This window comes from Heterodontus francisci, chromosome 6, assembly GCF_036365525.1.
Source record: "Heterodontus francisci isolate sHetFra1 chromosome 6, sHetFra1.hap1, whole genome shotgun sequence".
In the NCBI taxonomy this organism is placed as follows: domain Eukaryota; kingdom Metazoa; phylum Chordata; class Chondrichthyes; order Heterodontiformes; family Heterodontidae; genus Heterodontus; species Heterodontus francisci.
The window spans coordinates 155,619,096-155,642,424 of NC_090376.1; the positions used below are offsets into that span (position 1 = coordinate 155,619,096).

At 42.6% G+C, this 23,329-nt stretch overlaps 1 protein-coding gene across 1 annotated transcript in view; it reads left to right on the plus strand.

Moving 5' to 3' along the window:
• The first annotated feature begins 658 nt into the window (after positions 1–658).
• uggt2 (UDP-glucose glycoprotein glucosyltransferase 2) overlaps positions 659–23,329 on the plus strand; it is a 740,193-nt gene continuing 717,522 nt past the window's right edge. Inside the window, exon 1 of the mRNA XM_068034396.1 lies at positions 659–696. Coding sequence (XP_067890497.1) covers positions 673–696 — 24 coding nt within the window. The 5' untranslated portion in view covers positions 659–672. The remainder of the gene's footprint in view (positions 697–23,329) is intronic.

Genomic DNA, 23,329 nt, shown 5'->3' on the forward strand with positions numbered 1-23,329 from the left:
ACTTCTTTTTTTCTTTTGGGCCTCCTTATCTCGAGAGACAATGGATACACGCCTGGAGGTGGTCAGTGGTTTGTGAAGCAGCGCCTGGAGTGGCTATAAAGGCCAATTCTAGAGTGACAGGCTCTTCCACAGGTGCTGCAGAGAAATTTGTTTGTCGGGGCTGTTGCACAGTTGGCTCTCCCCTTGCGCCTCTGTCTTTTTTCCTGCCAACTACTAAGTCTCTTCGACTCGCCACATTTTAGCCCCGTCTTTATGGCTGCCCGCCAGCTCTGGCGAACGCTGGCAACAGACTCTGGCCAACACAACACCAGACATTGTTGCAAACTGTCATGAATGTCAAACATTTCTCTCTAATTAATTGTTCTACGGACGACACTCCAATCTGCATATTACAAAAAGTTGGAAACAATTTCGGTCAGCTGGTGTGATACACAGTTTAAAAGATAAGCAAGTTTTTGACATGCTTAAACTGTTAATTGGTGCAGAATGGCTTGAGGTTTTAGGTGGCTAAGTAAATAGCCAGAATAATATTTGATTAAAGACGTTTAGTGCAGCACAGTCTTTTATTTTAAACTGTGGCTTTTATGGCAATTAGTATAACATACTGGCAAAGAGATTGGGAGAGGCTTACAGAAGATGATCAAACAGGAGTAGTTAGGGAGGACCCCAAAGATGGCAGCGATCAGGTCAGGTTTGGTGAGTACGTTATCTTTGTCACTAACGATAGCTCTTCCATTTAGTGTGTGCAACGTTCTCTGCATTTATAGCCAATTGAGTTTTTACACTTTAAGTTTTCAGTTCTTGTTAAAAAGGACACAAAATGTTTAGCTTTTTGAAGAATGTGTGTTCGGTTGCATCCATCCATTAAAGAAGCTGGGGTTTTAAAGGGTGTTCGCTGGTTGTGTTCTGGGAAACCGGGATGGGACGTGGCAGAAACCCAGGAATGTGGCTGGAAGTTCGGCTCGTGTCTGACGCGCTTCTCTGGAGATTTGAGTGGCGCAGGCTCAGCCCAGCCAGGGTTTGTCATCTCTGATTAAACAACATACACAGTTTGAAGTACGTTCGTTTTACTATTAAATATAACGATGGTCTGTTTTGGTGAGATTGTTCCAAAATGCTCTTACTGAACTGTTCTGATAAAATTATACACTGAAAATCTTTGTTTATGGCCACCATTACTAGCATAGTAATGGTATAGCATAGTAAACGGTAAACTTGTTTCATTTTATTTATGATGAGAACTTTTTAAAAAGAGGGAAGTTATCTACATATTGTCTGGGTTTCAGTTCTGATGAACTGGAATCGTGAAGCACACCTTTTGTCTTTACAGTTGCGGACTAGCGAGTGTATTTACAAAATTTTTGTTTGTTTTCAGATTTCCAGCATTGACTTTTTTTCTGTGAGAGTAATGTGATTTATAAGGTACGATGTTTGTATGTAAATTACAGAATACTGGGTGAACTGAGTATTATTTGTATCACATTGTGTCTATTATGTTATTTATATGGACCTCCAGAAGGCATTTGAGAGAGTCCCTCATGAGAGATTGTGAATTTAAGTTGAGTATCATTGAATGAAGACAAATTATTGACCTGGTTAGGAACTTGGCTGAGCAGCAGGAGACAGAGAATGGGGATAATGAGTACTCTAATTGGGAAGATGTGACAAGTGGTGTACCACAAGGATCTGTGTTGGGGGGCTTCAACTGTTCATCATATTGATAAATGAACGTTTGAGATAGAAAGCCACATGCCCAAGTTTGCCAATGACCCAAAGATAGGTGACATAATAGTATATATTAAGTTGTGTAACTTAAAACTTATACCATAAAAATGCAAAGATTGTGAATTGGCAAAACTGTGGCAGATGGATTTTAATGTAGGCAAATGTGAGATCATCTACGTTGAACCTAAAAAGAATAGAACAGGGTACTTCCTGAATGGTGCAAAGCTACAAACAGTGACAGTCCAAAGAGATTTGAAGGTCCAGGGGCATAGAGCATTAAACTGTAATGAACAAGTACAAAAAATAATCAAAAAATTAACTGGAATATCGAGAGGAATAGAATACAATAAGATAGAAGTCATGCTTCAGCTATACAAAGCCCTGGTTAGACCACACCTGCCATACTGTGAGCATTTCTGGACACCTTAGGAGGAATATAGTGGCTGTGGAGGGAGATCAAGGGTTAAATTACAAGGAGATATTAGACAAACTAGGGTTAAATTTCCTGGAATTCAAGGGGTGATTTGACCAAAACTTGCAATATATTAAACTGGGGTTGGGGGGGAGCGGTTGGTGTAGATAAAATTATTCTTTCCGGTTGGGGAGTCTTAAAATTAGAGTCAGAAATTTCAAAAGTGAATTTCGTAAACACTTATATATGCAATGAGGGGCAGGATTGGCAGCTCAATGTCCCGGGATATAGAATCTTCAGGCGAGACAGAGGAGGGGGCAAAAGAGGAGGGGGCATTGCAATATTAGTTAAGGAGTCAGTTACTGCAGTAAGGAGAGATGATATCTTGGAGGGGGTATCCAATGAAGCTTTATGGGTAGAGTTTAGGAATAAAAAAGGGACAGCCACATTGCTAGGTGTTTATTATAGACCCCCAGATAGTCAGCAGGAAATTGAGGAGCAAATATGTGCGCATTTCGCACATAATAGGGTAATTATATTAGGTGATTTCAACTTTCCCAACATTAATTGGGATAGTCATCGTGTTAAGGGCTTAGATGGAGTGGAGTTCTTAAAATGTATATAGGAGAACTTTTTAGCCCAATATGTAGAGGATCCAACAAGGGAGGGTGCAGTGCTGGACCTAATTCTGGGGAATGAAGCCGGACAGGTGGTTGATGTGTTGATGGGGGAGCATTTTGGTGATAGCGACCACAACATGGTACAATTTAAGCTTGTTATGGAGAAAGAAATAGACAAGTTGCAAAAAAAGGTTTTGGATTGTGGGAGAGCGAATTTTAGTAAAATAAGGCAGGATCTGGCCAAGGTAGACTGGAAAGAGTTACTTGTCGGGAAATCTACAGAAGAGCAGTGGGGGGCATTCGAAAAGGAAATGGGGAGAATACAGGCCCAACATATTCCCTCTAGGGTTACAGGTAGGAGCAACAAGCCCAGAGTACCATGGATGGCCAGAAACATATGAGGAAATGAGGGGATATGAGAAAGCTCTGGCTGGTAAAAGTAAGGAAAATCCCAAGATACAGCGGCACAGTGACACAGTGGTTAGCACCGCAGCCTCACAGCCCTAGGGACCCGGGTTCAATTCTGGGTACTGCCTGTGCAGTGTTCTCCCTGTGACTGCGTGGGTTTTCGCCGGGTGCTCCGGTTTTCTCCCACCGCCAAAGACTTGCAGGTGATAGGTAAATTGGCCATTGTAAATTGCCCCTAGTGTAGGTAGGTGGTAGGGAATATGGGTTTACTGTAGGGTTAGTATAAATGGGTGGTTCTTGGTCAGCACAGACTCGGTGGGCCGAAGGGCCTGTTTCAGTGCTGCATCTCTAAATAAAAATAAAGTATATCAATGGGAATCAGTTGAGATCAGTTGTTAATTTTAAATTTGAGATTGATAGATTTTTGTTAGACAAAGATATTCAGAGAAAGGGACAAAGATGGGTATGGAATAGGTCACATCAGCCATGATCTCACTGAATGATGGAACAGGTTTAAGGGCTAAATGGTCCACTCCTGTTCGTATATTCTTAAGTTACTATGCTATGTTTTTTAAAATTAATTTCATGGGATGTGGGCATTACTGGCATTTGTTGCCCATCCCTAATTTGGCTAGGGCTCTTTGATGCCACACTCAGTCAAATGCTCCCTTGATATCAAGCGCAGTCACTGTCACCTCCCCTCTTGAGTTCAGTCTTTTGTCCATGTATGGACCAAGGCTGTAATGAGGTCGGAAGCCAAGTGGCCCTGGCGGAACCGAAGCTGAGCATCAGTGAGCAGGCTACTTGTAGGAAAGTCTACATCAAAAAAGGAAATAGAGAGTTCAAGGCCAATATGTTCCCGTGGAGGTGAAGGGCAGAACCAACAAGTCCAGGGAACCCTGGATGTCAAGGGATGTAGAAGATTGGATAAGGAAAAAAAAAAGGAGGCTTATGGCAGATTCAGAGGGCTGAGAACAGCGGAGCCCATGGAGGAGTATAGAAAGTGTAGGGGGGTACTTAAAGTAATTAGGAGAGCGAAGAGGGGGCATGAAAAAACACTGGCGGGCAAGATAAAGGAAAATCCCAAGGTGTTTTATAAGTATATTAAGGGCAAGAGGATAACCAGGGAAAGAGTAGGGCCCATTAGGGACCAAAGTGGCTTTCTGTGTGTGGAGCGAGAGGACGTAGGTGAGGTTTTAAATGATTTCTTTTCATCTGTGTTCAATAAAGAGAAGGACGATGTAGGTGTAGAGATCAGGGAGGGGGATTGTGATATACTCGAACAAATTAGCATTGAAAGGGGAATGTATTAGCAGTTGTAGCTGGCTTAAAAGTGGATAAATACCCAGGCCCAGTTGAGATGCATCCCAGGCTGCTGTGTGAACCAAGGGAGGAGATTGCAGGGGCTCTGACGCAAATTTTCAAATCCTCTCTGGCCACAGGAAAGGTACCAGAGGACTGGAGGACAGCGAATGTGGTACCATTATTCAAGAAAGGCAGTAGGGATAAACCAGTTAATTACAGGCCATGAGTCTAACGTCAATGTTAGGGAAATTATTGGAAAAATTCTGAGACCGGATTAATCTCCACTTGGGAGAGGCAGGGATTAATCAAGGATAGTCAGCATGGCTTTGTTAGGGGGAGATCATATCTAATAAATTTGATTGAATTTTTTGAGGTGGTGACTGGGTAAGGAACCGCAAGGGAGATTGGTCAAGAAGGTAAGAGCCCATGGAATCGAGGGCAACTTGGCAAATTGTATTGAAAATTGGCTTCGTGGCAGGAAGCAGAGGGTGATGGTCGAGGGTTGTTTTTGTGATTGGAAGCTTGTGACCAGTGGTGTACGCAGGATTACAGGACGATATAGATTTTTTAGATTAGAGATACAGCACTGAAACAGGCCCTTCGGCCCACCGAGTCTGTGCCGAACATCAACCACCCATTTATACTAATCCTACACTAATCCCATATTCCTACCAAACATCCCCACCTGTCCCTATATTTCCCTACCACCTATCTATACTAGTGACAATTTATAATGGCCAATTTACCTATCAACCTGCAAGTCTTTTGGCTTGTGGGAGGAAACCCACGCAGACACAGGGAGAACTTGCAAACTCCACACAGGCAGTACCCGGAATCGAACCCGGGTCCCTGGAGCTGTGAGGCTGCGGTGCTAACCACTGCGCCACTGTGCCGCCCTGGATGGACTGGTAAGCAGTGGAATTTAATCCTGAGAAGTGTGAAGTGATGCATTTTGGGAGGACGAACAAGGCAAGGGAATATACAATGAATGGTAGGACTCTAGGAAGTACAGAGGGTCAGAGGCACCTTGGTGTATTTGCCCATAGATCACTGAAGGCAGCAGCTCAAGTAAATAAGGTCGTTAGGAAGGCATATAGGATACTTACCTTTATTAGCCGAGGCATAGAATATAAGAGCAGGGAGGTTATGGTGGAGCTGTATAAAATGCTAGTTAGGCCACAGCTGGAGTACTGTGTACAGTTCTGGGCACCACATTCTAGGAATGATGTGATTGCTTTGGAGAGGGTGCAGAGGAGATTCACCAGGATGTTGCCTGGGCTGGAGAATTTCAGCTACGAAGAGAGACTGGTTAGGTTAGGGTTGTTTTCCTTAGAGCAGAGAAGGCTGACGAGAACCTGATTGAGGTATACAAAATTATGAGGGGTATAGATAGGGTGCATAAGATGAAACTTTTTCCCTTAGTTGAGGTGTCAGTAACCAGGAGGCATCGATGTAAGTTAAGGGGCAGGAGGTTTAGAGGGGATTTGAGGAAACATTTTTCACCCAGAGGATGGTTGGAATCTGGAACACACTGCCTGAAGGAGTGGTAGAGGCAGGAACCATCACAACATTTAAGAAGTATTTAGATGAGCACTTGAAATGCCATAGCATACAAGGCTATGGGCCAAGTCCTGGAAAATGGGATTAGAATAGATAGGTGCTTGATGGCTTGCACGTACACGATGGGCCGAAAGGCCTATTTCTGTGCTGTATAGCTCTGACTATATGCCCTTCGAGGCTCAGTCAATAGTGGTGCTACAGAGCTACTCTTGGTGACGGACATTGAAAAGAGTACATTCTTGCCACCCTCTGCTTGTTGTAAGTGATGTTCAACATGGAGGAGTACTGATTGATCAGCTGAAGGAGGGCAGTCGATAATGTGCCTTGTAATGTCCAATAGTTGATTAAATGATACAATCTCTCAGCATTGCTAACAGATACTTTGGCTTTAAACCTTTTGATGAACCACGAATGGGGTGATGTCTGGATCCAAGTTGGAGAGCTTCAGTCTCATGTCGGGCTCCACATTCAGCCAGTTCCTTCCCTTGTTTTCAGCCCCCCAACTGTTGAAAATCTGATCTCTCAGTTGTATGCTGTAACATGAACATTGCTTATAAAGCTACATTATTGTTGCTCATGCTTATGAATGGGGCCGCACATGCAGGAGCTGGACTGGTTGTGAGACGTCACGAGAAGGTTCTGGCCTGTTCTCTCATGACCTCAGTTGTGGGGTTGCACATCAGTGACTTGCATTTTGGACCAGCCTGCAGACCACCTTGAGGACTCTTGCGGACCACTACTAAGCTATCTCTTATAATGCAAACCAAAATAACAGTTATTTGAATTTGAGAACTTCTCAGAATCGTTGATACTGAGTCTATTGCTGCGTTTGTATTGAAATGTGGTGTGCTGAAGGAGCTGTCTTGCCACAGTCACCTGGAAATATGTTTGAACTGAGCAAAGTAAAAGACGTTATGAAAAACAGAAGCAATTATATCTGTTCAAGTCCACTTACATACGAACATACGAATTAGGAGTAGGCCACTCGGCAAAAGTTTATTTTCCTCTTTCAATTAGCTCCTTTTGCGGAAGTTCCAGAACTTTTCTCAACAGGCATTTTTTTACTTTGTTTAAAAAAAAAACTCGTGTAACTAATATCTTCCTGGCAGATAGAGTGTGAACTGCCAGCAACTCAACGAGTGGCGCATTGGCTAGCACCGCAACCTCACAGCTCTAGCGACCCGGGTTCGGTTCTGGGTACTGCCTTTGCGGAGTTTGCAAGTTCTCCCTGTGACTGCGTGGGTTTCCTCCCACATGCCAAAGACTTGCAGGTTGATGGGTAAATTGGCCATTGTAAAAAAAAAATGCCCCTAGTGTAGGTAGGTGGTAGGAGAATTGAGGGAAGGTGGGGATGTGGTAGGGAAAATGGGATTAATGTAGGATTAGTATAAATGGGTGGTTGGTCGGCGTGGACTTGGTGGGCTGAAGGGCCTGTTTTGGTGCTGTATCTCTCTATGGGTCTATGAATAGATTTTGAAATTTCCAACACTTTGAGCCCTACAGATAGTTTGGTCCTAAGTGACTAATATGTATTTCTTCCTCTTCCCAGTTTCAGCCCTTGCATATATTAAATTTCATAAATCTGAGGTATTGAGCCAACTTCCTTTTTAAATGTATGGCTTTCGGACAAAGACAAAACAGAATAGATCAACTTTTTTCACCGCCAAAGTCAAACTCTGACACGTGTATTTCGCTGACCTCATGAAATCATAGAAATTTATGGCACAGAAGGTGGCAATTTGGTCCATTGTGTTTGTGCCAGCTGAAAAAGTATTGCCTAGCTTAATCCCATTTGCCAGCTCTTGCTCTGTAGCCGTGTAGGTTAAGGCACTTTATGTGCATATCTACGTACTTTTTAAATGCAATGGGATTTCTGCCTTTACAACCTTTCCGGATGGTGAGTTCCAGACCCCACCACCCTCTAGATGAAAAACATTCTCCTCAACTTCCCTCTTATCCTTTTGCTAATTACTTTAAATCGATGCCCCTTCCTTCGAAGAGAAATAGGTCCTTCCAATCCACTCTATTTAGGCCCCTCAATTTTATACACCTCAACTAAATCTCCCCTCCGTCGCCTATGTTCCAAAGAAAACAGCCCCAGTCTATCCAATCTTTCCTCAAAGCTAAAATTTTCTAGTCCTGGCAATATCTCTCAAAATTCCTCTGTGTCCTCTCTAATGTGATCATTTTGTCTGTAATGGTCGGCACAGACTTGGTGGGCCAAAGGGCCTGTTTCAGTGCTGTATCTCCAAATAAATAAATAAAAATAAATACTCCAGGTGGGGTCTAACCAGGGTTTTGTACAGCTGCAGCATAACCTCTTTGTCTTTATACTCCAATCCTCTAGATATAAAGGCGAGTATTCCATTAGCCTTTTTGATTATTTTCTTCACTTGCTCGTGGCATTTTAAAGATCTATGCACCTGAACCCCCAAGTCTCTTTGGACATCCACTGTACTTAACCTCTTCCCATTTAGCAAGTACCCTGCTCTATCCTTTTTTTGGTCCAAAATCGATAACCTCTCACTTGCCCACATTGAAATCCATCTGCCATAATTTTGCCCATTCACCTAGTCTGTCAATATCTCTGCAATTTTATGTTATGATCTAGACTGTCTACAATGCTGCCTAACTTTGTATCATCAGCAAATTTGGATATATGACTTACTATGCCATCATCCAAGTTGTTAATGAATAATGTGAATAATTGAGGTCCAACACAGATCCCTGCGGGACACCACTAGTTACATCCTGCCAATCGGAGTACTTACCCATTATTGCCGCTCTCTGTCGCCTACCACTCAACCAACTTCCTAACTATGTCAATAATTTGCCATCGACTCCATGGACTTCTACATTAGTTAACAGTCTCTTATGTGGGACTTTATCAAATGTCTTCTGGAAGTCCATATAAATAACATTCGTAGACATTCCCCTGTTCACTACCTTAGTCACCTCTTCAAAAAATTCAACAAGATTTGTCAGGCATGACCTTCCCGTCATGAATCCATGCTGGCTGTCTCTGATTAACTGAAAATTTTCTAGATGTTCAGTCACCCTATCCTTGATTATAGACTCCAGCAACTTGCCCACCACAGATGTCATTCATTAATTACCTTATCTACCTGCGCTGCTGCCTTCAGGGATCTTTGGGCATGTACTCCTCTACATTTCTCAGTAACCTACCATTTATTGTGTATTCCCTTGCCTTGTTTGCTCTCTCCAAATGCATTACCTTGCACTTTGGATTGAATTCCATTTGCCACTTTTCTGTCCACCTAATCAGTCTGCTGATATCTTCCTACAGCTTTCTTCCTCCCTATCAACTAATTTTTCTATCATCTGCAATCTTAATGCCTGCAATATTTAAGTCTAAATAATATATGTCACAAAAAGCAGGGACCTAGTACTAAGCCTTGCGGAATCCCAGTGGAAACAGCCTTCTGGTCTTTTTAAAAAAAAAACTTATTGACTATTACCCTTTGCTTCTTGCCACCTGAGTCGATTTTTTTTTGGATCCAACTTGCCACTTTCCCTTGGCTCCTACTTTTCTGACTAGTCTACCATGTGGGATGTTGTCAAGAGCCTTGCTATAATCCATGTAGACCACATCAAATTTGCTACCCTCATCAACCCTTCTTGTTACCTGCTCAAAAAATTCAATCAAATTAGGCACACATTTCCATAACACAGGCATACTGACTGTCTTTGAATAATCTGTTCCTTTGTAGGTGATTTAATGATGTACCTCAGAGTTTTTTCCAATAGTTTGCCTACCACCGAGGTTAGGCTGTAATTACTCGTTCTATCCCTTTCTCTGTTTTTAAGCAATGGACAACACTCGCAGTCCTCCGGCACCATGTCTGTAGCCAGCGATTTTGGAAAATGATGGTCAGAGCATAGGACCATAGTTGTTTACACCACAGACCCAGGGCATTTTAGCCCATCATTTCTGTGCCAACTCTTTGCCAGAGCCTTGTCGTCTCTGCTTCAAATAGTCAGTTTTCCCTTAAAGGATGGCTTGGCACCAAAGGACTCTGTGTATTCAAAAAAAAAAAATCCTAACAAAAATTTCTAACAAGAGGAAATTGTATTTTTGCTTTCACTTTATGATTCTTCGTAAATTTTCAAAACCTCTTTTTAAAAAAAACTTCCCTTGAACCCCTCTGCTCCAGTGGAACTAATGCTCATATCTTTCTTCATAACTTTAGCTTCCCATCTCTGGCATCATTTAGTGAATCTATGCTGTATGCTCTGTTTCTTTTCTATAATGGGGCACCCAAAACTCCACACAGTACTCTAACTGTATTGTATGAACTTATCATTACTGCTTTACTGTTGCACTGTATGCCCAGTATAAAACCTAAAATGTAATTGGCAAGTTTATGGCTTTATTGCATTTTAAAGGAGTTATGAATTTACAGCCCGATATGTTTCTCCCTTCACACTTTTTAATTGTCTTTCCATATTCTTTGTACATCTCCTCACACTCCTTAGCATCTGCCACTTGTCTATCTACCTGTCCATCGCTCCTGATGTCTTCGGCAGTTCTGTTTTTTTGTTGTCAGCCACCTTTAAATTTGGGTCATGATCAGATGTTTATATTGTGCGCCCTCCACCCAAGTTCAAATCGTATAGAACAACAGTGAGATGCTCAAAACTATACACCCTACATCCTATGGATAAACCATCTAAATATGCAATTGTAGCTCCATGTAATCTTGTTACAACCAAGGTGGGAGGAGTGCACTGTCTTTTTTTCTAGTTCCACTTCTCCACAGGTCACAACATCTATTTAAATGTTTACCTGCTTACCAATACAGCCAATCATATACTCCTTTTGTTTTTCAATCCCAGAACAAAATATGCCAACCAGGTTTCTTTAATAAACAACATAATTATCTGTTTATTATAAAACAAGACTTAACCAGTAATGGAGCAAAGCATTAACACACCGATTAAAATATGGATGTTCCATTTTTAAAAAATACCTCAACTACACTGGAAAAAATACAGAAATTCATTCTGCAGAGTTCTGTTACAAAAAAGGACAGAAAAACTACTTTGGCCAAATACTTGCTAATTCTTGACCAAAAAGAAAGATATGGAAGTCAACTCTTCCTTTTTTGATCTGGCATCTGGGTAAATGGAGATGGGTCACTAGGATCGATTCAGAAGCAGTCCGTTCTGAAGATGTCGAATTATTCCAGTAAGCTTTCAAGGAGAACTGTGGCATCAAGGCTTTTCTGCCAGCACACACTTGAATCACAGGATTTTTTTTTTCAGCTCCTGAGGAGCTATACGGCACCAGGGATTTTTTTTTTCTCCTCACTGGATCTTTACAGAATTTCTTCAAAAAGGTAGAGATTGAGGTGAGTTGGGTGGTTTCATTTCTCCTTGGCAGGATAACACCAACTGTCTTCAAACAGTTCACACCACAACTACAACTGAAACAATGCTCAAATCCCAAATAGTGAGTCAACCTCCTGACCTCCATAAACCTTGACATGTGGTTTCTCTGTAACTTTTTTTTTCCAGGCAGCCAAGGGTTCTACTGTTTTACTGAGCCCAAATCACAGGTGGCCTCCAGCACAGGTGGCTTTCAAACAATATCTTGACCTGTTGGTGAATTGGTTTAAAAAAAAAACACATCCATGGAATCTTTTCAGTTTTACTACAAGTCTTCAAAAAAGAAATTTTAAAAGCGGAAGCACTTTCATAATAACATCTCCATCCTTGGAGAAATGACATGCCATTTAAAATGCGTTTCATTACAAAGTGAAAAACAGAAAATAAAAAATTATTGAAACCCATTTACATACTCATTATCATTCACTCTTTACCTGTAGCAAATACAGTTTGTGTTTGTACAATCTTTTCATTCAAATAACTCAAAGCAAAGTTAGATTCTAGACAAAGCATCTGCAGTTACATTATTATTTCCCACAATATGGATAATCTTTAAGTAATATTCTAACAGTACACTCCATCAGAATAGTCTGGCATTCTGGCTTTTCAATTTTTCCACAAACGTTAGGGGGTTATAATCAGTATATGCCAGTGTTTGTAGTCGCGGTGGACATAGACTTCAAAATACTTAAGAGCTAGTAATAAGCCTAGTGTTTCTTTTTCCATGGTTGAATATCTTTTTTGGTGTCTGTTTAGTTTTTTGGATAAGTATCCTGCTGGCCTTTCGATGCCTGACTCATCGTCTTGTAACAGGACTATATCGAAACCCAGATCACTAGCATCAATTGCGACCTTGAAGGGCTTCGTGAAATTAGGAGCAGCCAAGACTGGTTCATTAAGCAAAATGGCTTTCTGCCTCGCAAAAGATGCTTGGCACTTCCCTGACCACACTACCTTGGTTTTTCTTTTGTAGCAAATCTGTTAGTAGAGCAGCTATATTACTAAAATTTGGTACAAACTTGTGGTAGAAACCACACATCCCTGCCACACATCCTCCCACCACCAAACGACTTGCAGGTTGATAGGTAAATTGGCCATTATAAATTGCCCCGAGTATGGGTAGGTGGTAGGGGAATATAGGGACAGGTGGGGATGTGGTAGGAATATGGGATTAGTATAAATGGGAGGTTGATGGTCGGCACAGACTCGGTGGGCCGAAGGGCCTGTTTCAGTGCTGTATCTCTAAATAAAATAAAAATAAATACTTGGCCTTGCCCTACTATATGCCCGAGGTAGGTTACTCTGGCTTTTGCAAATGCATTTTTAGCAAGGTTTATCACTAAATCCGCCGATTTGTAATTTTCTAAACAGAGCTTCCAGTTGTTCTAAGTGTCACTTTTAAAAAAAATTCATTCATGAGATGTGGGCATTGCTGGCTAGGCCAGCATTTATTGCCCATCCCTATTTGCCCTTGAAAAGGTGGTGGTGAGCTGCCTTCTTGAACTGCTGCAGTCCATGTGGGGTAGGTACACCCACAGTGCTGTTAGGAAGGGAATTCCAGGATTTTGACGCAGCGACAGTGAAGGAACAGCAATATAGTTGCAAGTCAGGATGGTGTGTGACTTGGAGGGGAACTTGCAGGTGGTGGTGTTCCTATGCATTTGCTATCCTTGTCCTTCTAGTTGGTAGAGGTCGTGGATTTGGAAGGTGCTGTCTAAGGAGCCTTGGTGCATTGCTGCAGTGCATCTTGTAGATGGTACACCCTGCTGCCACTGTGCGTCGGTGGTGGAGGGAGTGAATGTTTGTAGATGGAGTGCCAATCAAGCAGGCTGCTTTGTCCTGGATGGTGTCGAGCTTCTTGAGTGTTGTTGGAGCTGCACCCATCGAGGCAAGTGGAGAGTATTCCATCACACTGCTGACTTGTGCCTTGTGGACAGATTTTGGGGAATCATGAGGTGAGTTACTTGCTGCAGGATTCCTAGCCTCTGACCTGCTCTTGTATCCATGGTATTTATATGTGTACTCCAGTTCAGTTTCTGGTGAATGGTAGCCCCAAGGATGTTGTTAGTGGGGGATTTAGCGATGGTAATGTCATTGAATGTATACCAGCACATCATCAAGGTAAACCCACAGTTAGGAACACCTGACTACCACTTGGTTCATTAGTCTCTGAAAAGTGGCTGGGACATGTTTTAGCATCACTCGGCATTGGAAAAGACTGTCTGGTGTGACAAAGGCCGATATTTCTTCAGCTCGGGATGTTAAAGGAACCTGCCAGTATACCTTTAACAAATCTATTTTTGTAAGAAATGCGGCACTGCCTACTCTGTCAATACAGTCTTCCAAGTGAGGAATTGGGTCGGGGTCTGCCTTTGTTACTGCATTAACCTTTCTGGAGTCTATGCAGAATCTAGTTGAACTGTCAGGTTTATGCACGGACACCACTGGGGAGCTACAGCTACTTTGGGTTTAATTGGATGGTTTTCCAGCATGTATTGAATTTTTGCTTTTACCTGGGCCTGCTTCCCTGGACTTAAGCGATAAGGATGTTGTTTTATCAGAAAGGATTCCACTGCATCCACATCATGTGTGGCTAAGGCTGCACATCCTGGCTTGTCCCTACAGACTCTTTTAAATGCTGTGAGTATCCTTGTTAGGTCTTCTCATTGTACTTTATCTAAATACGAAAGCATAGTGTCCAATCTCCCTCACAGTTCAGTATTAGCTAACTAGATAGTAGGATGTTCAATTTGAGAATGGTCTAGGCCTCCTTCTGCCTCATCCTCACGATTCCTTTCATCCTTCACTGTCCCTACTACCTGACATATCTGTTCTTATTTAACCTTCTAGCGATGATAATGTTTCAACTAATTGATATAACACAGGCTGATTTCTTTTTCCAGCGATCTGGGGTGTTAATCAAATAATTTACTAATTCTTTTGACCACTTTATATGGACCACTGAACCATGCTTTCAGTGGCTCACCCTGTAAATAAGTAGTACTGACACCTCATCCCCTGGTTGAAATGTTTGGGTCTTGACATGCTTGTTTGCCCATTTCTTGGTTAGTTGGGAACATACGAACTAGGAGCCGGAATAGGCCACTCGACCCCTCAAGCCTGCTCTGCCAAACAATAAGACCATGGCTGATCTGATTGTAACCTCAAGTCCAGATTTCTGACTCCCCCCAATAACCTTTCACCCCATTGCTTATCAAGACTCTATCTACCTCTGCCTTAAAAATATTTAAAGACTCTGCGTCCACTGCCTTTTGAGGAAGAGCGTTCCAAAGACTCACGACCCTCTGAGAAAAATATTTCTCTTCATCTCTGTCTTTAAATGGGTGACCCCTTATTTTTAAAATTGACCCCCGGTTCTAGATTCTCGCACAAGAGGAAACATCCTTTCCACATCCCACCCTGTCAAGACCCCTCAGATTCTTGTATGTTTCAATCAAGTAGCCTCTTGCTCTTCTAAACTCCAGCGGATACAAGTCTAGCCTGTCCAACCTTTCCTCATAAGACAACCCACTTGTTCCAGGTATTAGACTAGTAAACCTTCTCTGAACTGCTTCCAACGCATTTATATCCTTCCTTAAATAAGGAGACCAATACGGTACACTGTACTCCAGATATGGTCTCCCCAATGCCCTGTATAGCTGAAGCATAACTTCCTTACTTTTGTATTTAATACCCCTTGCAATAAATGCTTACATTCTATTAACTTTCCTAATTACCTGCTGTACCTGCCTATGAACCTTTTGCAATTCATGCACTAGGACACCCAGTCTCGGAGCTCTGCAATCTCTCACCATTTAGATAATGTTTTTTTTTATTCTCCCCCTGCCAAAAGGGATGATTTCACATTTTCCCACATTATACTCCATTTACCAGATTTTTTCCCACTCACTTAACCTATCTATATCCTTTTGTAGCCTCCTTGTGTCCTCTTCACAACTTCCTTTTGTACCTATCTTTGTGTCATCAGCAAATTTAGCAACCATACCTTTTGGTCCCTTCATCCAAGTCAATTCTATAAATTGTGAAAAGTTGAGGTCCAGGCAATGATCCCTGTGGCACACCATTTGTTACATCTTGCCAACCAAAAAATGACCCATTTATGCCTACTCTCCATTTCCTGCTCACTAGCCAATCTTCTGCCCAGGTCAAAATGTTACCCCCTACACCATGAGCTTTTATTTTCTGCAATAACCTTTGATACAGCATCTTATCAAACGCCTTCTGGAAATCCACAGCACATGTTTCTTCTTGAAAGAACTCCAATAAAATGCATAAATATAATTTCCCTTTTCATAAAACCATGTTGACTCTGCCTGATTACCTTGAATTTTTCTAAGTGCTGTTACGACCAGGTAAGAAAGATGTATAGGGTCCCCTTTCAGCCTTCAGCTGGTCTTACTGTAACAGGGTTTAATTAATTTTAAACACACTGTTTTTAGCTCCCCTTTGATGAATCCTTGTTTACCGCTTTCCAATCATAAGGCAAATAAACCAGCACAAAAAGGCTTTCTTGGGTTTAAAGAAAGTTGAAATTTATGAAGCTTAACACCTACGGATACATGACGCGCCTATGCTAGCATACATACTCGATGCACACCTGCAAATAGAGACAGAAAAGAACAGAACAAACAAAGTGGAGAAGTTTGAGGCAATATCTGAAGAGTTTTTGTTATGGTTCTCCGAGCTCGCTGTAGAGTCCTTGATCTTGCTTTTCGTTGGGGCCCAGTATTCTTCTTAAACCTTGTTCGCTGTAGGAGACTTTTCTCTCTTGGGGTTCATATGTCTTCAGTGGATTCAGAGGCTTGTGAGAAAGAGATGGGAGCAGACAGGAGAGCTGTTCTCAGTTCAGGAGCAAACAGACTTTTTCAGTTCAAACTGTTTTGTACAATTCAGAAAAACCTAGGTTGCCAAGCAGATTAGTCATGTGACTCTCAAGAAATGCTGGAAATACTCAGGTCTGGCAGCATCTGTGGAGAGAGAAGCAGAGTTAACGTTTCAGGTCAGTGACCCGTCTTCAGAACTGGCAGATATTAGAAATCTAAAATGCGTGCAGTTCTGGTCGCCACACTACCGGAAGGACGTGGAGGCTTTGGAGAGGGTACAGAAGAGGTTTACCAGGATGTTGCCTGGTCTGGAGGGCATTAGCTATGAGGAAAGGTTGGATGAACTCGGATTGTTTTCACTGGAACGACGGAGGTGGAGAGGAGACATGATAGAGGTTTACAAAGTTATGAGCGGCATGGACAGAGTGGATAGTCAGAAGCTTTTTCCCAGGGTGGAAGAGTCAGTTACTAGGGGACATAGGTTTAAGGTGAGAGGGGCAAAGTTTAGAGGGGATGTGCGAGGCAAGTTCTTTACACAGAGGGTGGTGAGTGCCTGGAACTTGCTGCCGGGGGAGGTGGTGGAAGCAGGCACGATAGCAACGTTTAAGAGGTATCTAGACAAATATATGAATATGATGGGAATAGAGGGATACGGTCCCCGGAAGTGCAGAAAGTTTTAGTTTAGACAGGCATCAAGATCGGCGCAGACTTGGAGGGCCGAATGGCCTGTTACTGTGCTGTACTGTTCTTTGTTCTAAAAGGTTTTAAGCAAGTACAGTGGGGTGGGGCAAGAGGTAACAAAAGAGAAGGTGTTGATAGGAGAAGCTCACAGAGATTAACTGCCCAGAAGGTCATAGAGCAAAGGCAAACGGTATGTCAATGGTGTGCTGAAAGACACAGCGTTAGTACAGAGAGGGTGTTAATGGACCGAAAACCGAGCAGCCTGGCCTCAAGCACAAACATGAAAAAAACAGTGGGTAGGACAGTAGAAACAAACTGAAATAAAATAAACACAAAGAAAAAATAACTAAAAATAAAAAGGGGGTCCTGTCATGCTCTCAAATTATTGAACTCAATGTTCAGTCCAGCATGCTGTAACGTGCCTAATTGGTAAATGAGGTGCTGTTCCTCAAGCTTGTGTTGATGTTCACTGGAATACTGCAGCAATCCCAGGACAGAGATGTGAGCATGAGAGCGGGGGGAGTGTTGAAATGGCCAGAAACTGGAACTCGGGGTTATGCTTTCAGTCTGAGTGGAGGTGTTCCACAAAGTGTGCACCCAGTCTGCGTTTGCTCTCCCCAATGTAGAGGAGACCACATTGAGAGCAGCGAATGCAGTATACTAAATTGAAAGAAGTACAAGTAAATCACTGCTTCACCTGAAAGGAGTGTTTGGTGCCTTAGATAGTGACGAGAGAGGAGGTAATGGGCAGGTATTACACCTCCTGCGATTGTGTGGGAAGGGGACGAGGTGGTGTGGGTAATGGAGGAGTGGACCAGGGTGTTGTGGAGGGTACGATCCCTTAGGAATGCTGATGAGAAGGGAGGGGAAGATGCATTTGGTAGTGGCATTATGCTGGAGTGGCGGAAATGGCGGAGGATGATCCTTTTGGATGTGGAGGCTGGTGAGCTGTAAAGTGATGACAAGGGGAACCCGGTTGCAGTTCTGGGAGGGAGGGGTGAGGGTGGAGGTGCGGGGAATGGGCTGGATACGGTTGAGGGCCCTGTCAACCACAGTGTGGAGGGGGTGGGGGGAATCCTCGAATGTGGAAAAAGGAAGACCTATTGGAAGCGCTTTCATGGAAGGTAGTATCATCAAAGCAGTTACGCGGAGACTTAGAAACTGGGAGAATGGAATGGAGTCCTTACAGGAGGTAGGGTGTGATGAAGTGTAGTCGGGGTAGCTGTGGGAGTCAGTGGGCTTATAATGAATATTAGTAGACAGCCTATCCCAGAGATGGAGACAGAGAAGTCGAGGAAGGGAGGGAAATGTCAGAGATGGACCATGTAAAGGTGAGAGAGGGGTGGAAATTAGAAACAATGTTGATAAAGTTTTCCAGTTCTGAGCGGGAGCAGGAAACGGCACCGATACATACATCAATGTACCGGAAAAAGAGTTGGGGGAGGGGGCCTGAGTAGGACTTCAGCAAGGGGTGTTCGACATATCCCACAAAAAGACAGGTATAACTAGGAGCCATGCGGGTACCCACGACAACACCTTTTACTTGAAGGGTGAGTGGAGTTGAAGGAGAAGTTGTTCAATGTGGGAACAAGTTCAGCCAGGCGGAGGAGGGTGGTGGTGGATGGTGACTGGTTTTGCTTCTGTTCAAGGAGGAAGTGGAGAGCCCTCAGACCATCCTGGTGGGGGATGGAGATGTAGAGAGATTGGACATCCATAGTGAAGAGGAGGTGGTTGGGGCCAGGAAACCGGAAATTGTCAAAATGACATAGGGCATCAGATGAGTCACGGATGTAGGTGGGAAGAGACGACCAGAGTAGAAAAGCTAGAGTCAAGAAAGAAAGAAATAATTTCAGTGGGACAGGAACAGGCTGAAACCTGTGACGACCTGGTCTGACCACATCTTGGATTGTATCACCTTAGCAGTCTCTGGAAGGCTCCTCTTACAATACTTGGTGATCAAGGTCCATTGTGAGTTGAATGTGTCAGGGAATGGTCCTTCGTCCTTTCTTATGATTATGTAGTTTTTTTTTCGGGAAGAATGCAATGTGTCTTTAAGGCTGGAAAAGGAGCTGTACTGCTTTAAGGCAGCAAGCTCTAAAGATTGCATTCTCAATGCCCGGGATACAGCCATTCAGGACCAGAGATCGAGAGATCCATTGTTAGAATTTAATTTTGGACTGGCTTTTTGTGGAAACAGACTGTTCTAGCTCAGAAACAGACAGACAGCTGTGTGTTGGTACCTGAAAGGAGAGCACTCAGACTATTTAAACTGAAGGAAGAGAACTTACTCTGTTTATTATTATTCTCTCAAAATTCTAAAAAGTCAAGCCAAAACAGAGATCTTTGATAATTTAAACTGAAGGAAGGCAAGTTAGACTGTGACAATCTTTTATCCCTCAAAAATTCTAAAGCCAAATTTTTTCATTAAAAAAGTTTGCAAGTTGTTAATTGTTGAAATTCATCGCTGGAGAAGAAAAGCATCATTTGCTGTTGAATTAGACTACGGACTGTTCTACTGTTGAAGAACTTTTTTTATTCCCCATCGGACAGCTGGGTGGACTTCAAGCAATCTTGGACTGTACCACATCCGGCAGGAGCGTAAATGTTCAAGGACTCTAATTTTTTCTATTTTTAAACGTTGTTTATATCTTACGAACAGTAAATTCTTAAACACTACGAATTAAACTGTTGATTTTAAAGACACCTAGTTTGGTTAGCCTCATTCGGGGGTTAATAGAGGGTACGATTTGGCTGGGTCTTTAATTTGGAAAGTTTAAAATGATATGTTAGGCAATTTGTGGAGGGACGGCATTGAATTAACAGTGTGTTTCTCCCGTCGCAATCTGAATCGTATATTTTGATGGGGGGGGGGGGTGGGGGGCTTTGACTGGAGCAGTTGGTCGTAACACCTTCCAATCACTGTCTAGTAATATGCAAATGTATTTTCCATCCACGGCTGATCTGTTTCTTCACTCTAGTAACAGTTTAAATCAATGTTCGTGACAACATTAATGTGCCTCATTCTTGGCAGGTGGGGGCCTAGCATGACCGTGCCTTGCTATAACATCTTTAATAATAGCTTCTAACATTTTCCCTATGACAGATGTTAAGCTAACTGGCCCATTACTTTAGCTGTGCTATGCCCAAAGTATTCGTGACTTTCTGAAAAATTTTAGACATTAAGTTGGAACTTTGATCCGATTGAGATTCAATCAGTAATCCGTATCTAGGGAAGAGCTGGGTTAACTTCTCTACTATACCTTAGCAGAAATTGTTCTCCAGGGAATGGCCTCTGGGAACCAAGTAGCCATATCCATGATAGTGAGTATATATTGGTGTCCCATTTTTCTTTTTGGTAAAGATCCTACACAGTTTACCAACACCCTACTAAATGGTTCCCCAAAAACTGCTATGGGAATTAGAGGTGCTGGTTTTATGGCAGGTTGCGGTTTTCCCACAATCTGGCATGTTTTACAAAATTGCACCGTGTCCTTGGGTCGTGATTGGGTCTTCTGGATCCCCGCATGTCCCGCTATAGGAATTTCATGTGCTGTCCTTAATCTTTTCAGACGATACATGGGTAGTACTACTATCTGATGAACAACCGTCCATTCTTCTTCCGCAGGTCTGTGAGGAGGTCTGCAATTCCTCATTAGGATCCCATTTCCCATCTAGTAGCTTTCGGAACTCCCTTTGCTTCAACTTCAGTTAGAGCCGATTGTGCTACTTTATTTAACTCTGGATCAGTTTGTTGAACCTTGATCAGAGAAAACTTACTGAACATTTCCTTGAGATTATTCAAATTCCCAAAGAAAGTTTCAGATATTTGTCTTGTCTGTCTGTGGTGCTAATTTTACCTCTGACAATGGAACTTGTTTAGCCATTGCTCAGGTCACTACACATGAAGGAAAAATTCCTGCAACCTTTTCCTGCAACTGCCCTGTCTCTTTAACTTCACTTGTTTTTTTCCGTGACTGCTGGAGAAGCTACTACCTTCACTCCAGCCAAATTATTCCCCAGGAATAGGTCAACTGCATCTACAGGCAAATTATGGACAACTCCTACAGTTACTGTTCCAGACATTAGGTCACACTCCAGGTGCACCCGATACAAAGGTATGGGTATAATACTCCCTGCCTGTACCATTCACTAAAACCTTGGCATTCAATACGCTGTCTGGACAAGTTATGCCTTCCCCCAGAAAAAGAGTTTGGGTGGTTCCTGTATCCCCAAGTATAACTATAGGTTTATCTGCCTCACTTGAGGGCCAAGGAGTTACTTTTCCTTTTGACAAGAATTCCCTATAACTCTCACTTGTTCACTATCTTCTTCACGTCCTCTGCACTCACAGTGGTTTTTGTACTTGGCCTTACAGCTGCCATCAGCGCTACAGCCTGATCTGTTGTAGTCCCAGTCACGGCCCCTTTCTCTGCATTGGCTTTGTTCACCACAGTAAGTCGCATGGGTTTACCCCGCAACCTCTAGCATTCTGCACTAATGTGTCCAACCTTGTGCCAATGGTAACTCTTAGGCTTGTGGACCTCACTTCCACCCTCAGCACCTTCCTTTCTGGCCTGAGAAGGCGATCCCGGGGTGGGGGGGGCGGCGGGGGGGAGGTGGTTCCCAGCTGTCCTTTCTTGTTCCCAGCTACTTGCCTTCTTTTCACCCTCCTACCTTCTATCCTTCTCGGGTTTGTGGGGGGTGACGGACAAAGGGTTTTGGCTTGTAAACAAGCTCATAATCATCAATTTCTGCTGCCTGTCTGGCTGTTGAAACTTTCTGGTTCTCTACATGGGTTCTTGCTAATGGAGGGAGTGAATTTTTAAATTCTTCCAGGAGAATTTGTTCCCTGAGGTTCTCATACATGGTCTCTACCTTTAGTGCCCACATGCATCTATCAAAATGAATTTGCTTTACCCTCTCAAATTCTATATAAGTCTGCCCAGGCTGTGTCTGGAGGTTCCAAAATTTCTGCCTGTACGCTTCAGGGACCAACTCGTATGCAGCGAGAATAGCCTTTTTTGCCATCTCATAATCACATAATGGGTGGTTGTTGGTCGGCACAGTCTCAGTGAGCCGAAGGGCCTGTTTCAGTGCTGTATCTCTAAATAAATAAAAATCTGCAGCAACCTCCTGAGAAAGATTGGCATAAACTTCATGAGCTCTGCCCATCAGCCTGCTTTACATAAGTAATGTCTAGCTTTCCTTTGGCCACTTCATCTGTCTGGCTGTCTTTTCAAAAGAAATGAAAAATGCCCTTACGTCCCTTTCCTCAAATTTCGGGAGGGCTTGTACAAATTTAAACAGCTCTCCATTGACCCTTCTGATGAAGGGTCACTGACCTGAAACATTAACTCTGCTTGTCACTCCACAAATGCTGCCAGACCTGCTGAATATTTCCAGAGTTTCTTGTTTTTATTTTAGCTTTCCATTGGGGCCTGGACTGGAGTCAGATCTTTTCTCACCAAAATTTTCACTGGAGTCAAGACCAATCCTTCATCTTAGTTCCATCTTTTTAATTTGAATTCGCGTCCTTCTCTTTCATTTTCTCTTTGAAGTTCAAGCTTAAGTTTTTCCAATTCTATTGCTTTTTGTTCTTCTTTATCATGTTCAAGCTGCCTCATCTGCAACTGAATTTTCGCCAGTTCAACTGAATTCCCATGTGGTTTGCCTTCAAATTGCAAATGCTGCACTGTGCTATTATGTCTGCTTTCTTAGCTCCTGGTTTTAACTCTAACACCAACAATTCTGCCGAATTCTTTAGCCTAGCCTTGGTTATGTTTCTCAAATCACTCAGGGATACATCCTCCTTCCCAGAAAAGTTGTAACAACTGACAAAAACATTCCAATGTTTTAAACTTTACTTTCCTGACCTCCATAAACCTTGACATGTGGCTTCTCTGTAACCATTTTTTTCCAGATCACCAAGGGTTCTCCTGTTTTTGAGCCCAAATCACAGGTGGCCTCCAGCACTGGTGGCTTTCAAACAACATCTTGTCCTGTTGGTGAACTTGCTTTTAAAAAAAATTTCAGTTTTAACACAAGCCCTCAAAAAAAAAAATTTAAAAGAAGGAAGCACTTTCATAACATTTACTTGCTCCCCTTTATCCATCCTGCTGGTTACATCCTCAAAACACTCTTAATAAACTTGCCAAACATGATTTCTCTTTCATAAAACAATGTTGACTCTGTCTAATTTGTATTATGATTTTCTAAATGTTCTGTTACTACTTCCTTAATAATGGATTAATTTTCATAATGAACTTTCATAACTGTCCCACAGTTTCCTGTTTTCTGTTGCCCCCCCCACCCATCACCTTTCTTGAATATAGGTGTTACATTTGCGGTTTTCCAATCCACTGGGA